Here is a 24,672-nt window from a genome sequence, read left to right on the forward strand (position 1 = left end):
CTAGCAGCACGGCTCCAGGGATCGCAGTTGGCTTTGGTCAGTCCACGGTCCACCAATTTGGTCCAGACTGAAAAATCTCAAAAACTATCCAATGGATTGCCGTGTTTTTATTTTCTTGGGACATTTGTGGTTCCCAGAAAATGAATCACACAGACTTTGTTGATACCCTTTTCTTTTACCCTGATGCCACCAACAATGTTTTTTCCCTGCTTGACAGATTGGCGCAAACATTTTCATTAAGATAATCATGGTTCCAAGATGCTGAACCATATATTATAGCCATACCTGGATTTTTCCTAATTTGTGACTTTTTTTGTGGAATGTCTCAACAACTATTGAACGGAGTTCTATATTTCCATGGAATTTGATACAGATATCCATGGTCCCCAGAGGATAAACCCTGATGACTTTGGTGGCACCATGAGTTGATGGCTCCGCTAGAAACGTCTGAATCGATTGCTATTAAATTTGATAAAAATGTTCTCATCCCGCTGAAGATGAATTCTCATAAATCCCTTAACTTTTCATCTGGTGCCATCTTTGATGTAATTTTGATATTCACTGGCAACCTGTCGTGGGTGAACCCCGCCTCTCGCCCAATGTCAGCTGGGATTGGTTACCTGTGACCTCCCAAAAGGATAAGCAGTATAGAAAAGGGATGGATTAACTTTGGTTTTCATAAAATCATCAAACTAGCATAAAATATGGATGATGGATATTTTTAATAATCAACCCACTGTGATTTTTCCTAATGAGAAAAAAAAACCAGCCCATTTAATTCACAGTTTGTCACATTTTGTAGATAAACTAATAATAACTTAGAACCACTAATCTGTTAAGAGATGAAAAGATGTTTTTTTAAGCCTCCAGGCATTATCACACAAAACAATGAACTCTGTGTGAATATTGCGTTTTATCTAAATGAGATGGCAATTATTTTTATAAACAACTTCCATCCCTCTGCAAGTGGAAACAAAGTGCAGATCACAAAGAAAACATGCATCTCTCTCACGCACCCCGAAAATGCAATCAAATAGAATGTCAGCGTTGCTTTGTGCCGGCACCCTCAAGTGATAATTGTGCAAACAAAAATCGCATCATTCATTCAAACATTATAGGAAAATAGATGAGAAGGGACGAACAAAGGGGGATGACAAAAGAATGCAAACAGTATTAAGAACAACAAAAGCAGAACAGCTTTGGGTGCGAGCGATTCAGTGGGAAGTCTGGGGATTCGAAAATGCCACTTGGTCTCCCGCAACTGTGGAATATTTTTACACAAGTGATTTTCACGGCAGTATAAATATGTTGGGCTCCCTGAACTGAGCAACCGTCGATGGGTGGCGAGGAGGGGCTGAAAGAGGAGGAGGAGGAGGAGGGTCAAGGAGATGGAGGAGCAGTGAGTGCGGCGTGAGGCTTATTGGGGCCAACAGAGGGCATTGTTATCTGTAATATCCATTCAAATGTGCCGTATCAGATGCAGCGAGTGTGGCGCTGCTCAGGGATGGAAATTAGTCTTGTTCCCCACTCGGCCCTGGTCACGCCAAGGGCAAATTCAGACAAACGAATTTACTCAGACAATACATATGGAGCGCTGACAATACAGAGGGATGTATGAACTGCGGAGAGAGCGGGGGGATGTGAAGCAGAGAGGTCCACGCCTCAGTTCAACTTCCGACCTGCTCTAGCTCTTTCCTTTTTCTTGAAATGCTAAACAACTGTCAGCATTTTATTTCTGTGCAGCTTCAGGGTGACTTTCACATTTTAACATGGTACATTTCTAAAGCCGTTTAGGCTTTGCCCACTGCTGCCATGGTTACAACTGATGCTAAAATCATAGCTGAATCTCACATGATAATGATTGTTGATCTGTGTATTGTTATTGTCGTATATTTTCCTCCTACTTCTAATGGAGCTTGATGCAGTCCTACTTGAGACTGGAAGTTAGAGAGAAGTTGCTGTCAGACGTGAACTCCAGATATTCTCCTGAAATGATCAAGAGGGGCTGTCTGCACGCAAACGTCTGAGTCAGTTGTTTTGGACATTCTCTGTATTTTCTGATAATTATCAGACGTCACCCCTTCCCGAACGCTGAGATTTTTCTGCTGTTGTAAACGCGCCTCACCAAAACACTCTCCTTTTGCATTCTTCGTATGTGAAGCTCAAAGTTCAATGACCTTTTCAAAAGAGTTCACAAGCTTGCACTGAGCTGTCATATCTTCTTGATTCTTCGAAAAGTGAAAAAGCTCAGCCGGTAAAAAAAAAGCAAGCAAACCTGTTTGGCCTTTCCTGGTATTAAAAAATGATAGGTACAAGAAGAGATAATGGTGTTTTGTTGTAGAAACATAAGGGAATGACTGTCCGACACTTATTCTCATCACAGAGTAGAGTGTGCTATGATGTAAAATATCATGTAACAAAACTGAAATTTGTCTTTTGTTGTTTTCATTCCAACTCAAATCACATGTGGCTCTGAGACTTTGAACAGTTGCCGACCTCACCTGTCACAGTGTGAGTGCAGATAGGAACACGGATATGGTGCTATCTTGCTATCGCCCTGTGATATCTCACCGGGAGACACAGTGAAGTGTAGAGGACATAAATCTTATGTATTTATGACCTGTGCTGTAGTCAGCTATCTGTTATGGTGCCCCCCCCCCCCCCCCCCCCCCCCCTCCATCTTCTGATCTTGTCTGTGCAAGGTGCTTTGAACGCTGTTGTCAGGTGGGATATCGGCGGATGGTGTTTCTCAATCAGTCGGTTATGTCACTCTTTTGAAAAAAAAAAAAAACATGGTCATGGAGGATATGCATGCTGCAGACAAAGGGCGAAATTTGACACAGGAAATCCCTGAGACGGATCCTTTTTGTCTGTGGCCCCTTTTGTTTTCTCATGCTGTGCGTTGTCATGATGGCCCTTGTTTTTCCTGCCCAGTAACAGAATGAGATTATTAATTTGGAGTCGCAAATTGTCATCTCACAACAGTCCGCTTCTATTAGTACATCTGAAATGCTGATGTCATTTGACAGCATGAGAGAGAGAGAGAGAGAGAGAGAGAGAAAGACAATGAGAAAGAGAAAGACAATGAGGGAGAGAGAGAGAGAGAGAGAGAGAGAGAGAGAGAGAGAGAGAGAAACAATCGAGCAGCCCGAGAAATTCCTCCTGAAAGGCTCAGCTACAATTGCACAAGACAGGCCTTGTGAGGAGCCATTGACCCATCGACTGCTGTGATCCATGTCTGACTGACATCAATACACATTCATCTCTGCTTGTTTCACCTCAGGCTAGTAGGCCACAGGGTACGGTGGCTGGCATGAGATCTGGACAGGCAACAAGCATCACTTTGTCTTCCACACTCGCACTATCACTGACATCTAACACCAGAGGAGGCAACCCCATGGACATTTTGCTTTGTTGGGAATTAGTCACTGTTAAAAGGCCCCCGAAATGTCAATGGTCAGTGTATCTTCTGTGGGTAAACCCTCCATTACGCAGTGATTCAGAGGGGAAAAGGTTGTGGGTGGGGCGGGTACTTCCTCCAGTAGAAATACAACAATCCTTTCTTGTATGTGTGACACACAAAAGACCAAGTTTGACACCTGATGCTTCTTTCTGGAATGAGCCGCTCACTTCCCGCTCACTGTACCGACACACACTTGTTAGAGCCTGAGATTAGCCAAGATCTCCACATTCTCAACTGATGTTTTGTTCCAGTTGGTTAATCTGCCGGTGAAAAAGGTTTATTTTACAGATACGGTATTAACTCTTGAATGTTGAATGAGCATCTTTAAATGTCGAAATAAACTTGTTTGTCTCAGTTCGTGATGCGATGTGATGCTCTGCTCGTATTTACATTTATAGGACAGGCTGGGCTGTTCCTGCTGCCCTCTCTCTCTCCCCCCTCTCCTCCGCCACAAGCGCAATGCATGATGGTAGATACTGCTCGGTTAGTGACCATCGATTGTGCACTATTTTTTCATGATGCATTACGGGAAACAATGAGTGCACTATATAGGGTATAATGTATATATGTGTCTCAATGTGACAGCACCTAAACTAACTAACCTTAATATTTAATACATGATTACCAGTCATGATAAACAGAGCACTGACCCACTTGACATGTGAATTAAGAAGTGTGGTTTCCCAAGCACTGGCAATACAACAAGAAAACCAAAGCAAAGTAAAAAAAAGAAAGTTATTGAAAAAATAGAATTTGAATCAAACTGGAAGGCATACGCATGCTGGTTGCAAGAAGAACATTTGAGGGACAGAATCCACAAACTAGAAGCTGATCTGGACGACCACAACCACAGCCAGCACCATCATCATCATCTGCCCAAAAGGCGCAGCCAGATTCACCTCAGCTCCACCCGAAGCTTAGCAGCATGAAAGGAGAGGCATGAGGGATCAAGCAGGAAAGCAGACCCCCACTGTTCGTCTCCTCTGATGCTACAGCAGCAAGACCACCAGGAACATGGCACCATCTTCAGGCAGGATACAGCTGTACTCGCCCTAGCTGCTGAACATCTTGAATATATCCTTATCAGTGGAGAATTCCAAACATTGCTCTCAACTCTGATAACAACACCCTCACACAAGAAGCTAAGCACAAATTGAACAAATTGGTTTAAAATTTGTGAAGAACCAGGGCTGATATGAATAAAAGCTTTTCCTACTGTGTTGATAAAATTGAGAGCAATGGTAAAAAAAAAAACACAAGTGGTTTTAAACCCTCTCATACTGCACTTGTCAGAAAGCTCGACATCAGGAAAGACAACATCCCACAGTAACTTAGTGTGAAGATGAAATTGTGTTGTTGAAACCCTGTCCTCTTCTACCGCAGCTTTCGGCAAGGCTGTCTTAACCGGAGAGCTGTAGAGAAGAGGATTCACACTTTGGAACCAAGTGACTTTATTGTGGTAAGGGACCCTAGGAGGAAGAACTGAAGAGCATGCAGGTGGGAAGGATCATTTCAGATACTGTTAACCATAGAAACGGCAGTGTAGCAACTATGTGGATTCATGCCAACAATCACAATGGGTTCCCAAACCATTAAACGTCATCTCACCAGAGAGGCACCAATGACTAAGCGTTCAACACACAATTAGAGACACTGAACTTCCACCTGCTCGGAACTTGGCGTGTGGGGGAGGGGTAGAGAGACCGCCCTAGGTGCTTGAGGGCGGGAGAGAGGTGACCTCATTGTGAGAATGGCAGAAGACGATTTGAGGAGACATCCACGGCACCCCCTCAGACACCAGGTAGCACACGGAGAGAAACCTGCTCTGCTCCTGCTTGCTGTCATCATTATCCTAACTCTTCTATTGTATATGAGACATATCTTGCAACACCCTAAACATCAGCAACACCCCTGGGGCCAAAACCAGAACAACAAGAGAACTATTTTATGCTCAGCCTGAAGCCCTGACCTAAAGACGACACCCAGCTGTGCTGTCAGTGGTGAGGAAAGAGACCAGTGTGAGCTGTTGTGTTTGTACACAGCTCCCCCGTGGAGTTGGCACCGCGCTGCCCCGCGAGGTCAAGCCCACTGACTGTCTCGGGAGAATTGAGGGGCCCGTCATGACAGCAAATCTCACAAGGCAAACTGGCACTGTTTATTTCACCATGCACATATATAAACGAGAAACCTGACCGCCCCATGAGCAATGGTTTTCCCGCCCCAAGAAGGAATCTGCCACATCATCTACAAACTGCACACTCCGGAAATTCCAGATGACATGACTGGTTAACCTGCTTTCTCCCGCCTAATGATCTGCTGCACAAAGACAAAAGCAAGGAGTCTCCAACTTCCAAGGGACGGGGTGTGTGGAGCCTGTTGACAGCATGTGGGTGGAAATTGGCCAGTCTGTGCAACAGCCAGAGAAAAACACCTGCCCACCAGAGGAATGGTCCCCACTGTGGTGTGAGGAAATCAACGTTTGAGTTGATTATTTTTGTTTAACTGTAATCAGGTGAAATTGTGATGGTTTTTCATTAAAACAATACTTCTAATGTTAGTGATAATAATAATGCGTGATGATGATATATTATTTTCCTGAGTATGCTAGCTTTTGATAAGTTTTACCTACGTTTTAATTACGCTACTACGTAGTAAAGGAGTATAATATATAGTAATGAAAGGTTTTTATGAGCATTGAATGTGTACTGGGGATTTCTAGATCCTATGTATCCGGCTGTATCACAGGGACCAGACTTTCCACTACTTTATGCAGATATCAAGTTCCTATAAAACATCAGTCAATGTCCAAAGATAGGACAAGATGACCTGTAAGACACGTCTCACTGTGAAGAGGGCATGCAACTCAGCATTTGGTACCATGTGATCCAAACCAGCAGGTATAAAACACCTGATATGTCCTGTTCCTTGTGCTCATTTGTGCATCTCGACCGGCGTTGACTGGAAACTGCCCCCACTGTAATCACAGACAGGATGACAATCACTCATGCATGTCCCATATGCTATGAAACATAAGAAGTTTATTCCCTGTATCTGCTGCCTATTAACATCCACTAAGAAGCGTGGCTGCAGGCATGATGCTGTGCCAATTAGCAGTCAAAAAGAAGCCTCCCTCCCCTGGCTGCATGTTGGAGATGGCTGTGTTTGGCTTTCATGGTAATCTGTGTGCTTGCATGAGCTCCATATAGGTTAGAGGTCAGCTGGAGAGCAGCATGAAAGGTCAGCTTATTTCCCTGCTACACGAAGAGCTCAGTGCTGAAAGGCGCTTTGTGGTTTTCATTTCATGCAGCCCTTTAAACATTATTGAAGATGTAATTGCTGCTGAGTGGCAGCGGCGCAGGATGGAACTGGATCCTCAGACTGATGAGCGCTCTAATAGGCCTGTCTAATGTATCATCGATGGATCGACTGTCGTCCCGGAGGAGACGTTTCAGAGGGATTCCAGCAGATGAAGGAAAGAAAAAAACCCACCACACGGCGTTGATGCTGCGTGTGAGCCAGACTGAAAAATGTTGGCCGGTGAAAAGACGCCCTCTTCTTGCGCGGCCGGGATGTGCAGGGGAGGATTTCAGTCCGAGATGAGCACAGACGAGCGGTTATGCGCTTCACATGGTCGCAGTGTCTCTCTCTCTCCCTCTCCCCCCCTCAGCCAATGTGCGCACGGTGACGCTGCGCAAAGGCAGGATCTAGTCCCGACTGCGCCGTCGTATTTAACACACCCACCCAGATCCACACATGCTACAAGAGGTGCTGTTCTCTCACACCGCTGCACTCCTGGAGGCTGCCTGGCCCCGCGGGGAGGATTCCTGTCTCCTGTTACCCGATGTGCGCTTTCTCATCCCGCTGGCTCGCGTCGGGTGATTAGCTGCGGCCAGATGTGACAGAATTACGCATCCCGCCGAGGATCGCCGAGGTGGATGAGAGCGCACACGTCGGCTACTTTGCGGGGACTTTCCCTAAAAAACAGTTTATTGCGAAGAGCTGCACTCCCCGTACAATTCTATCCCACGTCCCAGCTGGTGCGCTGCTGCTGCCGCCGCGCTCCCCCTCTCGGGATCGGGGCTGGACGGTGAGACCTCTGCGCGCAGTCGGACCTCCCGGACACACGCGTTTAATGGATCCATTTCCTCAGCTGGTTTCGGACCGTACTCACTTGTTCTGCACAATATCCGGTGGTCGACGGGAGCGGCTGTTTGAGAAGAATGTGGTTTGCGCCAATCCAGCGCTGGTGTGAACCCACTCGACCTGCTCTACCTGGACACTCGCGGGTGGTTTTTGCGCTCCTGAACCAGCGCCCGGACACGCGCGCGCACTGAGCACAACTCGGATGTTGAAGATCCAAAGGCTGAACACTGAATCCTCCACTCAAGACGGCAAGTGAAGATGGCTCCTACGTGTTTAATGTATATTTCATTAGATTGGCGTCCAGTCTAATCAACATCATCAGCGATGTAGTCAGCCTGTTCATCTGCGTGCTGATCATTTGCAGTAAGTACTCACATCTGCTCAAACGGGAGACCATGAAGATGATCCTCCTGCGCAAATTCCGGGTTCTGATCCTCATGGTGTTCCTCATCGCATGCTCCATGCACATAATGATAGACTTGCTACCAAAGCTGGAGAGGCACGGCAACAGCGGCTGCTCCTGCTCCCACACGCCGAGCGAGGAGCCCCAGAGCTGGGGGAAGCAGCAGGGCTGGCCCAACAAGCACACCCTGCGGATCCTCCAGGACTTCAGCAACGAGCCCAGCTCCAACGTGTCCTCCCACTCCCTGGAGAAGATCCCGGTCACGGGCGACAAAACGCAGGCTCTCCGGCGGCTGGAGCTCCACGGGCTGCGCGGTGACAGGAAGAGACAGTTCATCCAGGACGCGGCCAAGAACATGCCGGTGAAGGGTTCAAGGTTGCTGGCTCTCTATGAGCACCCCTTATATAAAAGAGCCCTGCCGCCTCTGACAGACGAGGACACGCTGTTCAACGTCAACACGGACATCAGATTTGACCCCAAAGCAGCAGAGGATCAGGCATGGTAAAAAACCTGAAGCATTTCCCAGCCAGCCTCTCACCCACGATTAAACATTTTATAATTTGTCTAAAAAGCCAAACATCACATGAGAGGGCTTACAGCTCTGCCCAATCACATTAGTCTGTGTTTATGTGCTGACAACACCTGTCACTCTTTACACAAAAACCTGAAAATCCTCTCTTTCTTTTTCTCCCCCCCCCCCCCCCCCCCCCCCCCCCATTCTTTCTTATCTCACTCCTCCTCTTCTCATCCAGGAATACTGAAGGCAACGTAGATGAGTTTAGCCCCACAGGGGAGCTGACAGCAGAGTCCTACCCTAACTGGCTCCGCTTCCACATTGGGATTAATCGATACGAGCTGTACTCCAGACACAACCCGGTCATCGATGCCCTCCTGAAGGACCTGGTCACCCAGAGGATCACCAGTGTGGGTGAGTCATGAGCAAAAGAACAAAACAACAGATGGGGTGACTCAATGGCGGCAGCAGCAGCAGCCGCCAACAGGAGAGTTTGGGTGCACAGATGGAGGGTCAAACTTACACACGTCTTTTGGTCACACTCAAATCAAACCTAACCTTAAGGTGTGTTGAGCTTTAAAGATGATCGTAGATACTTTGCAATGACACTCGGACAGATCACTTGCCTGCAGACGCACACAGACATTAGTTTTGCTCACGGATTGAACCTGGGCCATATTGGCTGTACAGTCATTAGGGGACAGAAGAGAGGTCAAAGTACGAGAAAGGACGTCAACAAAGTTGCCAGATTTGACTTGATGCCAAGTTGCCCAATCGGATCTCAGAGTAGAACAATCTTAAATATTTCTATAGAAAAAAAGACTTTCAACTTCATGTTTTTAAACATCTCAAGTGGGTCACAAATATCTGTTTTTAGACTTCAATAAACAGACTTTATTAGGTTTGTTCGGTGGTGCTAAAAAAGGCATTTAGTCCTTCACACCCTCCATGTTACAGCGTGAGGCTGAATAGAAGTAACCAAAACCACGGTTACAGGAATAAAATAGTGTCTTAAATGTAAAATGGTCATCATTTGCGAGAGCAGGCATGAGACTTTTAAAAGGTTTCTGTTACACAGCAACGATTTAGTAATCGAATGACTATGTAAAAAGGAATTGAAGCTATTTAACTAAGTGCCCTGTTAGCCTCAGTGGTAATACCTGGAGAGGAGAAGGAGCCTGCTCATTCGAATAAGACGCAGCCCAGGTCGGTGGAAAACAGTCCAATTTGGCAGCACTGAGCGTCAGTTTAAGAGTAAGCCAAAGAGGAATATTTGCACGTAACATGCAGGAACACAGTCTACGAGTCCAGAGGGACAGGAAAGCCTGCTCAGTGATGGACAAGTGTGTTCCTCTCCGCCACAGACACAGATGATATAAACACTCGCCTAACCACAACACGCAAGAATGCACGAAGATGGAAGTCAGCTGCAGGCTATCGTACGACAGCGCTGACTCTGATCAGCCTGCACACTCCTGCCGAACGAGTCTGCAGGAATAAGAGGTGCCGCTGCAGAATGCATCAAGCTGTAGATAACACCTTGTTCTCAATGCAAATCACACAGCTACTGTACATTGGGGTTTGATTCATATCAAATTCGGGGACTTTTATTTGAATTGACAAGCGCACAGCAAATCTAGCTTTCGACAGAAAACGCCACAAAGCCTTTGCTGCAAGTGCAGGTGGATACCTGACGACGGCAATAATCCACCCTGGGGCGTTTATATGGAATCTATTTCTGCTTTTTTTTCTCTCTCTGGGGAGATTGTCTTCCTTTTTGGCTCCGTCCAGCTCCCACATTCCAAGAGTGCTTGTCGACTCAAGGTCTCGCATCTGGCACTCTCTGTAAAAAGTGATTGCAGATTTCAGATTTATCTGCCAATGACAAAACTGTTACTGGCCCGTAGCAAAGATTAAATACTTATCGGGGGGAGCAGGATTAACTGTTTGTAGAACTACCTGTGCTGCCTTGGTCACTTCGACAAAGACTTTCTCCCTTTCTTTTTCTGTCCTTTCTGCTCAAGAACTTCTCTGTTTTTCCCAGATTTGCTCCCTCGTCTGTCGGCCTCGGTGGGTAGAGGAAGCAGCTCTGCAGCGTCTCTAGCCAGCTAAATACATGGTGGCTCAGTAATTACAGAGCCTTAACACAGGCCTGGGGCAGAATACCAATAGAAGCCAACAGCAGTCAGTTATTATCTAAACTTAAGGATAGGACTGCTTGGATGTATTTTGTACTAAAACCTCTTTTGACCAATGTTCATCAATGGAGACATAGTGTGCAGCAGCCGCGGCAGCAGATATGATAGGCACGTAAGATTTGAACAAATGTTTTGCTTACTGTGAGTGGAGGTTAAAATGATACATTAATTTTCATGATCTTTGAACTGCCGCTCCACATGCATGAGTTCCTATCGAGTAAATTTAAATGACCCTTTTATTTGAAACGTCTCTAAACCTCCCCGTGAACACAGTCCCCAGCAGGTGAGGGCAGGCGGACATTGATCCTTTCCTCTTGTAATTTTTTTCTCTGTAAACATTTGGCTTGTCCCCGTGATTCCCATATGTAGAAAATAAATGAGAGAATTGATCGAGAGGGTCGTTCTTTGGCAAAAGGCCACCGAAACGCCGTTTCCAATCGATCAGTTGAAGAAATAACAGGCGCAGATTGTTTTAGCTCTGTGTAGTCCTCGCCCCGGCACTGAGCCCATGCAGTCCCGCGAGTGCCTTTAGACGGCATTAGTATGTTCAAAAAGGGACGCAACATGAAGGACAGAGGGATGATTAGAAACACAAAAAGACAGAGAGCGAGAGAGAGCGAGAGAGAGTGAGACATCGGCGCCCCAGAGAATTCACACAGAGAGAGTAAACAGCGGAGGAACAGAGAGCGACGGTCGAGCACTCGCTGTCCTTCACCCTCTCTGTTTCCCTTCCCATCAAACAAACACTGTGACATCAGTACTCGGTCTTTTCAGACTGCAAGCACACACAAATACAGACATATGGACAAACACGCATCTATGCACACACACACACAAGCTCACATTCACAACAGTGCGCTTCATTTAACCGGGCAAAGGGAAATCGATTGTCTAGGCATCAGGTGTGCCTTGACATGTCAGTGTCAGTCAATATTTCATTCAACGAAACTATGGAAGCCTGCGAGCAGATTAGTGTTAGCCGGCTCACGGTGTTTGTTTTGCTTTGATTCCAGCTTAAGTGGGTATTTTCTAGAAATAGATGGAGCCACACTAATAATGAATCATTAAGTTGTTATGAAAGGAATCAATGGGGGGTCGCTGCATACCCTGCGTGCGCATTGTTTATACTATGAACACACATTCTATATTTGCCCTGCCACACTTTCATAATGATACTTTTTTTTTAACACTAACCTTGCATTTTGAGCCGTTGATTCATTTCAGAGCTGCTGTACATTGGTCTTTGTTGCTCACTCGCTCTCACACACAAACATATTGACATTACAGTCAGACTGACCAGTAGCAGCACTGGGAGAAATCGCGCCCCCGCATCGGTGGCCCATCTCGGCTTGCTGGTTAGAATCAACACACAACTTCAGAACACATTCACATTGGGTTTAGAGAATTTGTGAAGGTTACATTTTTATTGTTTTCTGATATTGTATAGCTATTCATTTCCGTGTAATTTCTGTGTATCTTGTTAATTTGTTTTAGAGTGAAGTTGCGTTAGATTTTTTGTGTTGGACAGAGCTACAGTTCCAGATTAACTGAACTCCAAACCTGAGCGGGCAAACAAATCACTGGTAGAAAAAAGGGACGGCAGCTGCTTGTTTTATTTATTAGTTTATTGATATAATTCAGGAAGTGTTTTTTAATTACTGAGATAAAATGTCGTATGATTGTTATGAATGTCAAAGGTCAGATTGGCTAACCAGCTACTAGGTAATACCTAGCGTCCAAACCTTTGTGAAACTAAAACTCATCTCCAGTGGAACCATTTTTATCAGTCACTGTTAGTTTACGAGCTATGTGAAGTTTTGCACTAACAGTAAATGCATTGTATATATTGTTAATAACAGTCTTATCTGTTTGACTCCGACAGCGATGAAGTCTGGAGGCACTCAGCTGAAGCTCATCATGACCTTCCAGAACTACGGCCAGGCTCTGTTCAAACCTATGAAGTAAGTTATTTTGCTCTTCAGCAAAAAATGCATTTTATGCTTCACATGTGTTAAGTGATAGTTTCCTCGAGCAGCGTTTTCCTCGGGTTAAACTGCCCTCACTTCTCGCCTGCTCCACCAGGCAGGGTGCCTGTGTCGGGTTCGCCCTCTTTAAACAAAAGGCAATCTCTTTTGCATCGCGTTAAACCTTGTGTGCCATTTCAGCATAAAACTCCAACCATGCAGCCTTCGACTGACTTCCTTTCTCGCATCCCACCAACTACTCATTCTCCACACAACATCAATCTCATTTCCTCATTCTCCTCTCTGGCTATATCAAATTGCTTTCATTTCAGCACAATCATGATATCAGACTGACGGCCTGACACCGTTCTGCTGTGTCAGAGCCAAACGTTAAACAGGCATTTCACCTCGCGGTGCTTTCAGGTGACACATCACATCCTTCAGTCGCCCCGTTGGAGGTCGCCGGCCCTCGGGCTCCGGCGACTTTCCTTTTATGACTGATTCATCTGATCAATTTTCAGTGTTTTGAGGTTAAAACTTCTTGTCAGCTAAATGTCACAGCCTTGTAGTCAGCACCTGATTTGGCTGATCCTACAGCCTGTGATGCTCTTAACACAAATCACAATGAGTTTGTGGTTCTGAATTGAACTTTCATTGGATGGATTACCTCCAAATGTTGTTGCTACAGGCATCTAGCTCTTTATAATTGTGATATAAGAACATCCAACCAGTGAACTAAAGCATATCATGAATGTCTCACATAAAGAGGTGAAGAGCGGTGAAAACAACACGTTCCTGTTCTACCTAAGCCTACCCCTGCGCACCTTGTAATACATATTGGCTTAACTGGTAGAGGAGATAAGTCTCCCCAGTGGTAAAAAATACCCCGGTAGATACTGTGAAATATTTGATTAATTCACTTGTTCTTTATCCACGCTGTCATATTTAGAAGATAAGACATCCCAAGAGGAGTGCTCTTTGCTTCTAATCCCTTCTCGATTGGTGGATTTAAATGTCACCCGTCCTTTGTTATGGTGATTGTAATTTAATTGTGGGTTAATGGTTTTCTACACAGGCTGTTGTCTGGCCCCTGCATGTAGGCATGGAGAGCGGGGTTAAGCCTGTGGATGATAGGTAGTGAGGTTTTCAGTGGGAGGAAAGGCTATTTAGAGACTGGTGTAATTACCGCTTCAATCGTACCACACTAAGTCAGGCCAGACGCAACAAGCCTGAAATCATGCTGACAGGCCGAGGAAGAGGAGAGATGAGAACGAGGCGAGAGGAGGGTTAAAGATTGGAAAGAGGGGAGGTCTGCAGTGCGAGGGAGGAGGGAGGAGAGGTGAGAGGCCAAGGACCGGAGGAGATGGCGAGGGGGAAGGAAGAGAGACAGACGAGGAGACTCAGGCGGAGAGTGTTGTCAATACACGCACAGAGTCAAAATCCACAGATTATCTCGGTGCACTGCCTCGAATTTGAACCCAGACGGAAATGCGAAATGACATTTTCTGAGAAAAGCATGGGGTGATGGGTTTGGATGTAAATCTGTTGCTTGACAGTTGTGGTTGTCAGAGCCGCCGTGATGTTTGATAATCCCAAAAAACAGCAAGAGCGAGTGGGGGGGCTTTCTCATTCCCTGTTGCTTGAATGCACTTGACTTTAACAAAGTAGGGCAACCCATGCTGGCGTGTGTGTGTGTGTGTGTGTGTGTGTGTGTGTGTGTGTGTGTGTGTGTGTGTGTGTGTGTGTGTGTGTGTGTGTGTGTGTGTGTGTGTGTGTGTGTGTGTGTGTGTGTGTGTGTGTGTGTGTGTGTGTGTGTGTGTGTGTGTGTGTTCATTTGGACTCTAATCAAGGTCTTGACAGATTTGCACATTCATTGTCATTCCAGCTATATACATCATTGCAGAGATCACACACACCTGTACGCATGCACCCACGCACGCACACACACACACACACGCACCCACACACACACACACGCACACACGCACACACGCACACACACACACACACACACACACACACGCACACACACACACACACGCACACACACGCACACACACTTAACACCCAACATCATCCCCTCGTTGCCAAATCTGCTGGTGTGTTTCTGCATGGTGCATCAAAGAGACAGAGGCTGAGAGATCAAAGACTTCTCCGGCTGTGCTCTTCTGCTCGGCTCCTCTCAACTCTAATGCAAATGTGTGCCAGGCAATCAGGCAGCGAGGGGGAGGCAGGCAGGGAGGCATGCATGCGGTGTCTGGCTAACCATCGACCCTCCAACCTTCCATATCTGTGGAAACCTGGACTCTCGCTCCTCCGCTCTACCTGGTTATCGGCCCCGCTGTCTCTTTCACGTTCTTAGTACTCTCCATCATTCAACCTCGCTCTCTGCAACTCTGTCTGTTTGTTTTTCTCTCGCGCAAGGTCTTTACTGAACAGCACAGATGAAGAAATCCATTAACAGGCTTGCCCTATCGATTCTTCAGGTATTCTCTCTTCTTTCTTTTGCTCTACCTCTCAGAGAGAGAGAGAAGAAGAGAGAGTGATACTCAGATACTACAGTCAGTGATGTTGTTTAGTGATGGCGTGGTTCCTCTTTATGTGTCTGCAAAGCCTCACACACCTTAGCATGATGTATAGGAGATTTAATCAGCTTCTGCTCTATTGAGACACCACAAAATGGCTCACAATACCTGTCCACTATGATGTAACATAGATGAATCAGCCCATTGAACTGCTGTCTGCGGTTCACTTTTCCAGACATGGAATAAACACAGTCTTAACAGGTCTAATCTAACTCAAGGCCTGTTGGGCAACGTTTCTGAAGACTACAGTCCATGTGAGATCAGAGAGACTTACTGGGATGGGCCCAAAAATCCCAGTTGAGTCCCAGCCCTGTGTTGCATAAGCAGACAGTTGAAAAACATTATATCCTGAATAATACCCAGTTTGATGACTAAGCACAATTATCATCTTCGTCATCCTCTGCATCCTGTTATGCTTATGGCCGGGACTGAATTGCAGCATTTCCATAATTTATTCTTTTATTCCCATTAACAAACGCTTTGCACTGTCAAGTTTGGGCCATTTTCTAAACATGTGTGTGCGTTAAAAACATGGTCTTCAAATATACGCCTGTGGAAGTCAAGGTACAGGGGCTCAGCTTGTGAAGATGCGGCTTTTTCTTCTGAATCAGCGTGTAATGAAATGACCATGTCATCTGCGTGCATTTGGATATGAACAGGCAGAAGATAGATTATCTCTTTAAACACTGAACTAGAATTACTGCCTCATGATTATTTATATGTATGTCTCCACCAATCAGTGAAGTCACAGTTTAAATCCATGTCTGTCCAAACTCATGTTATATCTGTAGTGAAGCCATAAAAGGAAGGAAAGTTCCTAAGTCACAGCCAAATGTGATTTATGGGGTCACAGGGACCTTGACCTTGGACCACCAAAATCGAATCAGTTCTGTCAGGCCAAGAGAATGTTTGTGTCAAACATTAAGATATTACCTTAACTTAAAAGCGTGATGCTTCCGGCCACAGCTCTCGCCGACTCGGAGGCATAAAACAGGAATAAGTAGTCAAGAAATACTCTTGTTGTTCTTGTAAATGTTGTTCAGTGTGAGTCGAGTAGTGCCCCTAGTTGTCCCTGTCTGGTTATGTATGAGATAGAGATAAGGCAGAATCCAGTGTTGCCTGAAAGGTGAAACTCTAAAGCCTTGTGTGCTGCTAATGAAGCTTAACACTACTGCCAGTGCACAATGTTTGATCTTGGATTGATCGTGCTGAAAGTCCCCCTCAGTTTTAACTCACATTGGCTAACTGGATGCTATGTAGCAAAAAAGAGTCACAACTGTGGCCATCACCAATTAAAAAAGAAGCACTACAAGGTGGAGTGGTAGCCCATAGCAGCGCTCTGTAGCCCTGAAGAAAGAAAGTGTTCCCTTTGAAAAGGTACAGTCCCTCTGGGAGGACCACTCCAGCAACAAGACATTTTGTACCTTCAAAAGCTTACCCTCAAGTTCAAATAATACCACATATATATATATATAGTGCACCTATTGCTGTCAGAAATGTCCATGTTCCTTTTAGTGCAAATAAAGAGGTGCACATATAAAAACTTAAGGACAACTAGGGACCTTTGTTACAATCACCTGCAGATATAGAGCCGCTGTACGGTATGTTTGAGTCCCAGCTGTAGTATTGTACTTGCTGAGCACTTTGAACCTGAGTGTCTTGGTTGTGAAAACAATCTTTTACTTTTTCCGTCCGTCTTTGTCTCTTCCTGCCGTTATGGCTTTGTGCCGCTCTGAGCTGGAGAAGCATGATTGTAACATTTGCAGTGAAATTAGTCTCCGAGCACACAAAGCCCATTAGCTGACGAGCGCGGATGATCGACGAAGGGAAGGCGCGATGATTGATATAATGATGGTCTTCCGTTTCTTCTTGCTTCTGCTTAATTGTATCGCTTGTCAATCAGACGACTCTTGGTTCAGTCACATGGGAGCGTTTCACAAATTAGATATCTGCTCTTTCCGCTGCCCCTCCCCTCCGAGCGATCCATATCGGTGCCGCGTCGGGTCCCTGAGTAATTTTTGATTGACACATCGGGGAGACAAGAGACGGGAGGCACATAATGTCACATCGTTTGTGTCAATAACATATTGACGGGAGCGCAAATAACAGCCTGGAGAAAATGTCTGTATTAAATGTGAAATATGAGTGGGAAATTGGCTGCATATAAGTGTTGATGCCGTTTCATTAAGCGGCTTCAGCTGTGGGAGGTGAAAGAATAAGATTGAGGGAGCTTTGTGTGAAGCCAGGGTGGGCATGTCTTAACAAAAAGCCTTATTATCCTTGTCTAAATTTGCCTTTGAACGAGGCAAACAATAAACACTGGGAGACTGATGAGAAAAGGACAATCCAGCCCTTGTTCCTGTATGTTGCCAGGCAAAATGGACGTCAAAAATACTAACCTCTCTGTGGACGGGGCCTCTGTTTTCCCCGTCATTCTTTATATATATATTTTGCTGGGTTGGTATGTCGGTTGTCAGCTTGTCTGCATTCTGTGCTTGTTTACTGTGTGATGTTGTATTCACAAGGTCTTCTGTGCCTGTGCTGCGACTTTGAGTCAGAAAATAAAGGGATGAACCGCCTCAGGACAAGTCATTCAGAGCGCAGATGATGAGTGTGTCTCTGTTTGGAAAATACAGGACATTCACAACAGCACAGTGGCAGAGCTGAGGGCCACGGCACCACGTTAACCCTCACGCTGCCGGCCCACGTACCTGGAAATAATGCAACACACACATCAGCGGCCGCAGTGAACCGTGGCATAAAGCCTTATAACACTATCACGTGGACATGTGCAGTTCGTATAGTAATTACAATCTATACTGTACACGCTTGCGGCATTAAAGTAGGTAGCACATCAGTGAAATCCACAGTCAATGCATTTGCATGGATTACATGCTTTTAATTCAAGGAAAGTTTACATCTAATATAAGCTGTTTTTATGCGTGCTCACATTACACCCCTATGTGCACAAATTAACGTAATATTCAGAATGTATTGAAAAAGAACTGGGACACGTCAACTCTCGGCAATCCTCCAACTATCACAGTCCAGTTTCTCTTAATCAAAAGGCGTGTTTACGTTGACTGCATAATACAACGCAGCGTGCACGTGCTCCGCTTCTCAAACCCAGGAACTGTGAATAATAGCCGAATATTATAATCGCTTGTAAAAAGCATTTACTGACCTCAGGAAACGTCTCTGTTCGGTTCTTTTCTGCACCACCACCTGGCTCCTGCTCGCTGGAAGAACCAGTTGAATAATTAATCTAAAATTACAGCCACTGTGAGACGTGTGATTTAGCAGCGTAGCTCTCTGCTTAATGTTCTGGCTGTTTCCCCTGCGCTATAATTGTTTCACCGGGGTATTATTGTCTGCCCTACAGTTTGTGCCGACGCAGAAATTAAAGTGTTTACGGCATATTTGTGTTCAAGTGCTCAGTTTAAAAGAACTGCTCACACAAGCGCATGAGTGCAAGCGGGTACATGCACACACACACACATCAGTCATCACATGTAGTAAAGATGAGATTTGCAATAGCTGAACATATATTTCCGTGTGCAGCAGAGTGAAACATATAATCAAATGGAGCCCTCAGGCCTGGTAATCTGACCCCCTTACTGTCTTCTCTGCAGAGACTGTGACACACTGCTGGTGCACCAGGGATCATGTAGAGCACATCTGCACTGTTTTCACCCAATACAGCGTGTGCTGGCCTGGCTGTTCCCAGCATGTACAGAGAGAAATGAAGATTTTAAAAAAAAGTGGTGAAATCCACCCACATGCTACCGAACCTCCATCATATAATACTATCAGCACTTTTGACTGAGGCTGGATACCAAGCTAAGAACACCTCTATTCATCGCGGATAAATAGGTGAAAAGAAGAGAGGTGTGCACTTGCAGAGCACTGTTGCTAGGGGATGCTGAAATGACAGCCGTGTCAGGGAAACCTTGGAGAAGTAGACAGATTTAAATTGGGCTGGACTCACATTATGGAACATTGTTAACCCTGCACATTTTGATTCTCTCGAGATGGTCTATATTGTAAAAGGTTGTCTGCTACCAAAAAGGTCAGGGCCCTGAACGTGGACTTATACAGTTCCTATGAAAAGCGTTTGCATTTGCATTGCACTGCTAGTTCACAGCAATGGTTATTGTATTTCCATAAACAGATTATGCATGTGAATACGCAGACTCAGGAGGCGGGGGACAAGGGCTTCCTGGTTTGCGTTTCTAGTTCGACCAATCACGTCTGAGCAAGCTTTGGTTGCCTGCACGTAAACAGTCCATGTGGAGAGCACGGTGGAAACACATTGACCGAAATGCATCAGCTTTTCAGTTGAACTGCGTTCATATGCAGATAGCTGTGAATAGAAATTAGCCAAAAATGTTGTCTGGACCTAAAACTCCTATAAAAAGTATGACTGTTTCTTGTGCGGCAAACTCAAGTCTTTTCCCAGATAATCCACTAAGCCCCAAAATATTGGCCATTGCCCCCAGAGGCTAATTCAGATGATTGCTGATGGGCTCTTACATCGCTACATAACAAAACTCTTATAGATGAAAAACATAATTCTCTCAATCCATGGTTTTACAGGACAAAAATATCTCCCGTTAGCTTCCTGTATTTTTCTTACTGCAGATGGACTATTTAGTAATTGAAAATAAAGGCTAAACTGACTCACCCTGATTATAATCTCTTAATATGGGGTCTGAAGTTGTCGTGGTAATGGACAGCAAGCGGTGCAGACCTATGGCGCACTATGCTATAGGAAAAACATGCTATGAGCACTTAGTGACAGAAGCTTATGCAACTAATCTATGGTCCAGTGGGAATAGAAAAGAAAACAAAGCTCCACATAAGGAAGGAGCTCACTGTAATAATCTGTTAATGTATTGTTGGCGTTCTGCCATCCCCAGTAATCAGCCATCATGATTTATGTAGAATGTAGATATTAGTAAGCCAGTGATGTTTTCCCCAGGAATGTATTCTAACGCTCGGTGCCATTTTTAATCAGTGTAGTTGATTAGCATAATCATTAAGTTTGACATGTCTGTAAGATGCCGGCATCGACTTCTCTCCTTTCTATTTCCTTGAGACTTTTTTCTGCTTTTGAAAAAAAACCCCCTCCACATCAGCATCCATTCATCTCAGGACTTCCCAGCGCTGCACTGCTGTCGCTGCAAGTGAGATCTCAGCGTGCATGTGTGTGCGAGTGTGCGAGCAACCTCTCACGACTTTCGACACGCGGCACTCCAAACTGTCACGGCATTCATACTGCAGTTGCCTAGGAGACAGAAAGTGGTGATATTTTTTGTTTTTGCATGCTGATCTATGTGTATTTGTGTGTGTGAGTGTGTGTGTGTGAGTGTGTACGTGTGTTTGTGCTCATGTGCCCGTGCATATGATACTGCTCGCTCGGGCCTTTCCAGGAGCAGAAATGTCTTGACGATACTATCAGTCAACTGCCCCCTTCAGGTAAATGTTATCAGCTCTAATGTTGTGTTGGAGGAACGATAACACAGTGTTGCAGCCAGCAGAAATGACAGAGCCAGAATCCAATCTGCATATCAAAGCCTCGGCTAAATTCCTCTGCCATCTGTGTGTGTGTGTGTGTGTGTGTGTGCACGCTTGTGTGTATGCGCCCGAGCGAATGCCAGAGCTTCACACACACTTGCACACACATGCGTGCAATTCAGATGCGTGCAGTCTCACAGGCAAGTCGTTCCCGGGTCGTCATAGATAGACTCCTTCATTGTTTCTCAGAAATAATAAAAAAAAGAAGCTTAATTACTCGCCCGTCAACATTTCAGAAAAACCTGATCCAGCTCTGTGTTTCTTTGGGAACGTGGGCTTTGATACCATCTGTCATCTTGTCTCTTTGCCTCGGAGGAGCCGTCAGTCAAAGGCACGCTCTAGTCTCTGCCTGGACACAGTGCACCTCGACAGATGATGTGACAATCACCGCAGACATTGAATCATCGGGGCTGCCGTCCTCATTGAAGAGAGACGAGGCGCGGAGGGTGTTTCATAACTGGAAATGAGCCTTTTATGTCTTCTCAGCGTCAATGAACAAAGGGAGAGCGGGACGGTGTCACGTGTCCCCGTGTTTATTATCACCCACTCCAGTTAAGTGGAATCACCAGCTGCTTTACATGCAAAATATCCACGAGGCCAAAAATGAGCATTACGGGAAATATATGAAGCTTTTCACACATTTCGCTGCGTGATCACACCGCGCGCCGTCTTTTTTTTGGCAGCTTCATTACATTCTTACTTGTCGGTCATTCACTCTCACGATGCATAACACAAACAAACCAGGTCTTGTAAACAAAACTCACACTGACTCACAATGCTCCGGTTTGCTGGACGGCGTTTTGGAAACCTGTCATCTTACGAGGTTAGACATTTTTGGCAGCAGGGCGAATCTAAATAAATCCAACCGCAGCCCCTTTAACATTTGGCCAAAAAGCATGGACCCATTTACTTGCTGAGCTGTTTATACCAGTTTAGGAGCATGTGAAGAAATAACAGAGCCCCGACGGCTGTTTGTTTTGCTCAGCTGCCGGCTATCAGATGTCAACATCCGTCTTCGTGTACCATTCAAACCTCGCGTTTTCTGGGTTGCTCCCTGCAGCTGGCCTACATTTTCACTTTTCACTTCTTAAAAACAGCCCAGCACTTCTCTTGGAAGAAACATTTTCACTGGTCTATGTCTGGTTATTTGAGTCTTAAAGTTCAGGCCAAAAATATTGCTCCAAACAGGTTCGGGGTGAAGGTCCCACTATTTTCAATAATCCGGAGCTGTTTTCAGACATGAACTCAACAGAAAATATACAGAGATTTGAGTCCAAACACATATGAACAACGCAGCAGGAGATGGGTCAGGGTCAGACACGGGGACAGGGACATTTCCAGTACTTTCAGGACGCCAGGGTAGATCATGTATTTGTTGTTGTTGTAGGTTTTTCTCTTTTACTGAAGATTGACACCAACATCAGCCTTTATCGTCAAAACTTGTCAAGTCTTGTTGTCTTTCTAAGTTGACATCCTTGCCAGCCTCTTCTACTGGTATGGCACCGCTTTTTCATCTTGAAATATTTGTTATTCCTCCAGTTTTGCGTCCGTCGTTTGTTTGAAACTTCATCAACACGCTGCTTTATTCTCTCATGGGCTCTCGCTAACATTTTCCTGACATTTTGCTCAGGGGCCTGTGTGAAAAGCTCCGGAAAATTTGCATTCTCATATGCAGTCGCTCTAGAAAATTTCAGGAAAATGTCCAGAGTTCAGTGGGACAATGTGATTTGATTTAGCAGTGAAGCAGGAGTGCACTGCATGGTGCAAACATATACCTTCAAGAAGTCAGTGCTTTTTCAAGTAAGAGCGAAGTCCTGGGGAAACAGCTGTGCTCTGTGGTTCATGTAAAAGACACTGAATTTGTTTCGCTGCCACAAAGAGACGCCGCTTTAGTTTTACTGAAGTATCAAGTGCTTTTATAGTTCGGTGGCACTTCGGGTCTGGTCTGCAGAGCTGAAGTTTCCTCCCGTGATCCTCCTCCTTTCTTTCTGTCTTTACCTTCACTCGCCATTAAAGCTCCCGCTCTCTTCTCAACTGTCCCCACGGCAGAAAGTGATCCCTTTTATAAGCTGCAGTTAGTGTCAGGGAAAACACCTTGGGGGGATCATTAGACTGTAATGAAGCAGGAGGTAAAACACCATGTTCACCCGTCGCTCTCCAACATTCCTGATTGTCAGGTTTAATTATAGCACTGCGAGGTCTTTGGGCGTTTCTTTACTGCATTTATCTCATTTCTTCAACTCACCCTCCACCTCTCCCTTTCCAACAGACGGACACTTGGTCTAATTAGGCTCCCTCTTCCCCCCCAAAGAGTCGGCCCGCTCAGGGAGGCATTCCGGAACGTGGCATTATGAGGGCATGTTGTGATATGTAATTAGCAAACAGCAGAGAGGCGACTGGGGTTACGGAGGGAAAGAGGTTGTGTGAACCACAGCTGTCAGCACTCTGGTTATGGTATAGATGCGGATTAAACAGCATCTGTTCCACACTGGACGAATGCTTCATGAGCTTGATTAAAGTAGAAAGCTCTGCTCTTACAATTCAATGTCCCCCCCCCCCCCCCCCCCCGAGCCTGACCAGTGACGTCCTCCTCGCTGGAAAAAGAGGATGTTGGATAGTCAAAACAACTGAGGCAACCAACCTCAGATGGGGAGATTAAAAAGCCACCCATAACGGCCAAGTCTCAACATGAACTGCTGCCTCACATGAGTGGAAAAAGGTTGGGATGTGCTGCACCAGAGTGAGGCTCTGCACTCAAACAGCACCGGTTGTCTTAGAAATTCACATAATTTTTAAACGATGACAGCATGTAATTTGTTTCACTGGGGTTGTGCTGCTTAAGTGGCACAATAATATACTCAGACTGCGTTGGCTATTTCTTATTGCAGCATTTTAATGTGCTCTATTGGCACGGAATGCAAATGTACTCACTGCTGAAACAAAAACATTAAGTAACAGATTATAATTGACTTAAAGAGCAACTGTTATGCGGTGTGACAGAAATGACATCAAACACAGCGATGCTGTGTTTTATTCTCACTGTAACAAAATAGATTACTCAAGAGTGTAAAATAAACATATTCTTTCATTGTGAATCACTTATTTTTTTGACATTGTCGCAATTAAGATATTTTTCATGTGTGCAAACACTTATTAAAGTTGTTTCCACTGATGTTTGGCCACTGGGGGGCAGCACGACAATCTGTAAACTGCAGGCTGTGTATAAAGATGGACGACATGACAGCTCCCCAAAAGTGAAGCCTGAAGCTTCTCGAGCACCCCCTGCTGGCAGACCGCAGTATAGGTCCCACCTCATCCATGTTAGTGGATGGGACGTGGGCCGTGCTAAAAAGTATGCGTCAAATCTCTGTACTACTTTTAAGTTTGGTTTACTTGCAACTGGTCGAGCGCATGTATCGTTGGGACCACGCTACCACAGCTCCATCACCTGATCGCTACTGCAGAGACTCTGGCTCCAAATGAGAAAGTTAGCAGCGTCTTTTTTTGGTCCCCATACCAACACATGAGACAAATATGTTAGATAATAATTATGGGTTTGTAACAGCAAGCGAGACCTTTCTAATCATTATTTATGAAATTATTAGTAAAATATCTAAATAGATTAGTGCAGCTTTGAATGTTGCGCAATTAATCATCTAGGACAATACAGTATAATATAGATTTCCTCATTATTTTTACAAAGATATTGTCACATAAACTTGCAAAACACTCAACATCAACATCAGAGCCAGTTGCAGCTTTAAAAAAAAACGTACAAAGTGACACCAATATTATTTGAATGCTTTTTGTGTGTGTGTTTTGGCC

The 24,672-nt window shown here is 45.2% G+C and overlaps 1 protein-coding gene across 1 annotated transcript in view; it reads left to right on the forward strand.

Annotated features, from left to right (window-relative positions):
• Positions 1-7,151: 7,151 nt before the first annotated feature.
• The window catches only part of fam20cb (FAM20C golgi associated secretory pathway kinase b), a 51,340-nt gene continuing 33,819 nt past the window's right edge, over positions 7,152-24,672 (forward strand). The window contains exons 1-3 of the mRNA XM_034570221.1: positions 7,152-8,510; positions 8,762-8,937; positions 12,604-12,682. Of these exons, the coding sequence (XP_034426112.1) occupies positions 8,002-8,510; positions 8,762-8,937; positions 12,604-12,682 (764 nt within the window). The 5' untranslated portion in view covers positions 7,152-8,001. The remainder of the gene's footprint in view (positions 8,511-8,761; positions 8,938-12,603; positions 12,683-24,672) is intronic.

Source organism: Hippoglossus hippoglossus, chromosome 19 (genome assembly GCF_009819705.1).
Source record: "Hippoglossus hippoglossus isolate fHipHip1 chromosome 19, fHipHip1.pri, whole genome shotgun sequence".
In the NCBI taxonomy this organism is placed as follows: Eukaryota; Metazoa; Chordata; class Actinopteri; order Pleuronectiformes; family Pleuronectidae; genus Hippoglossus; species Hippoglossus hippoglossus.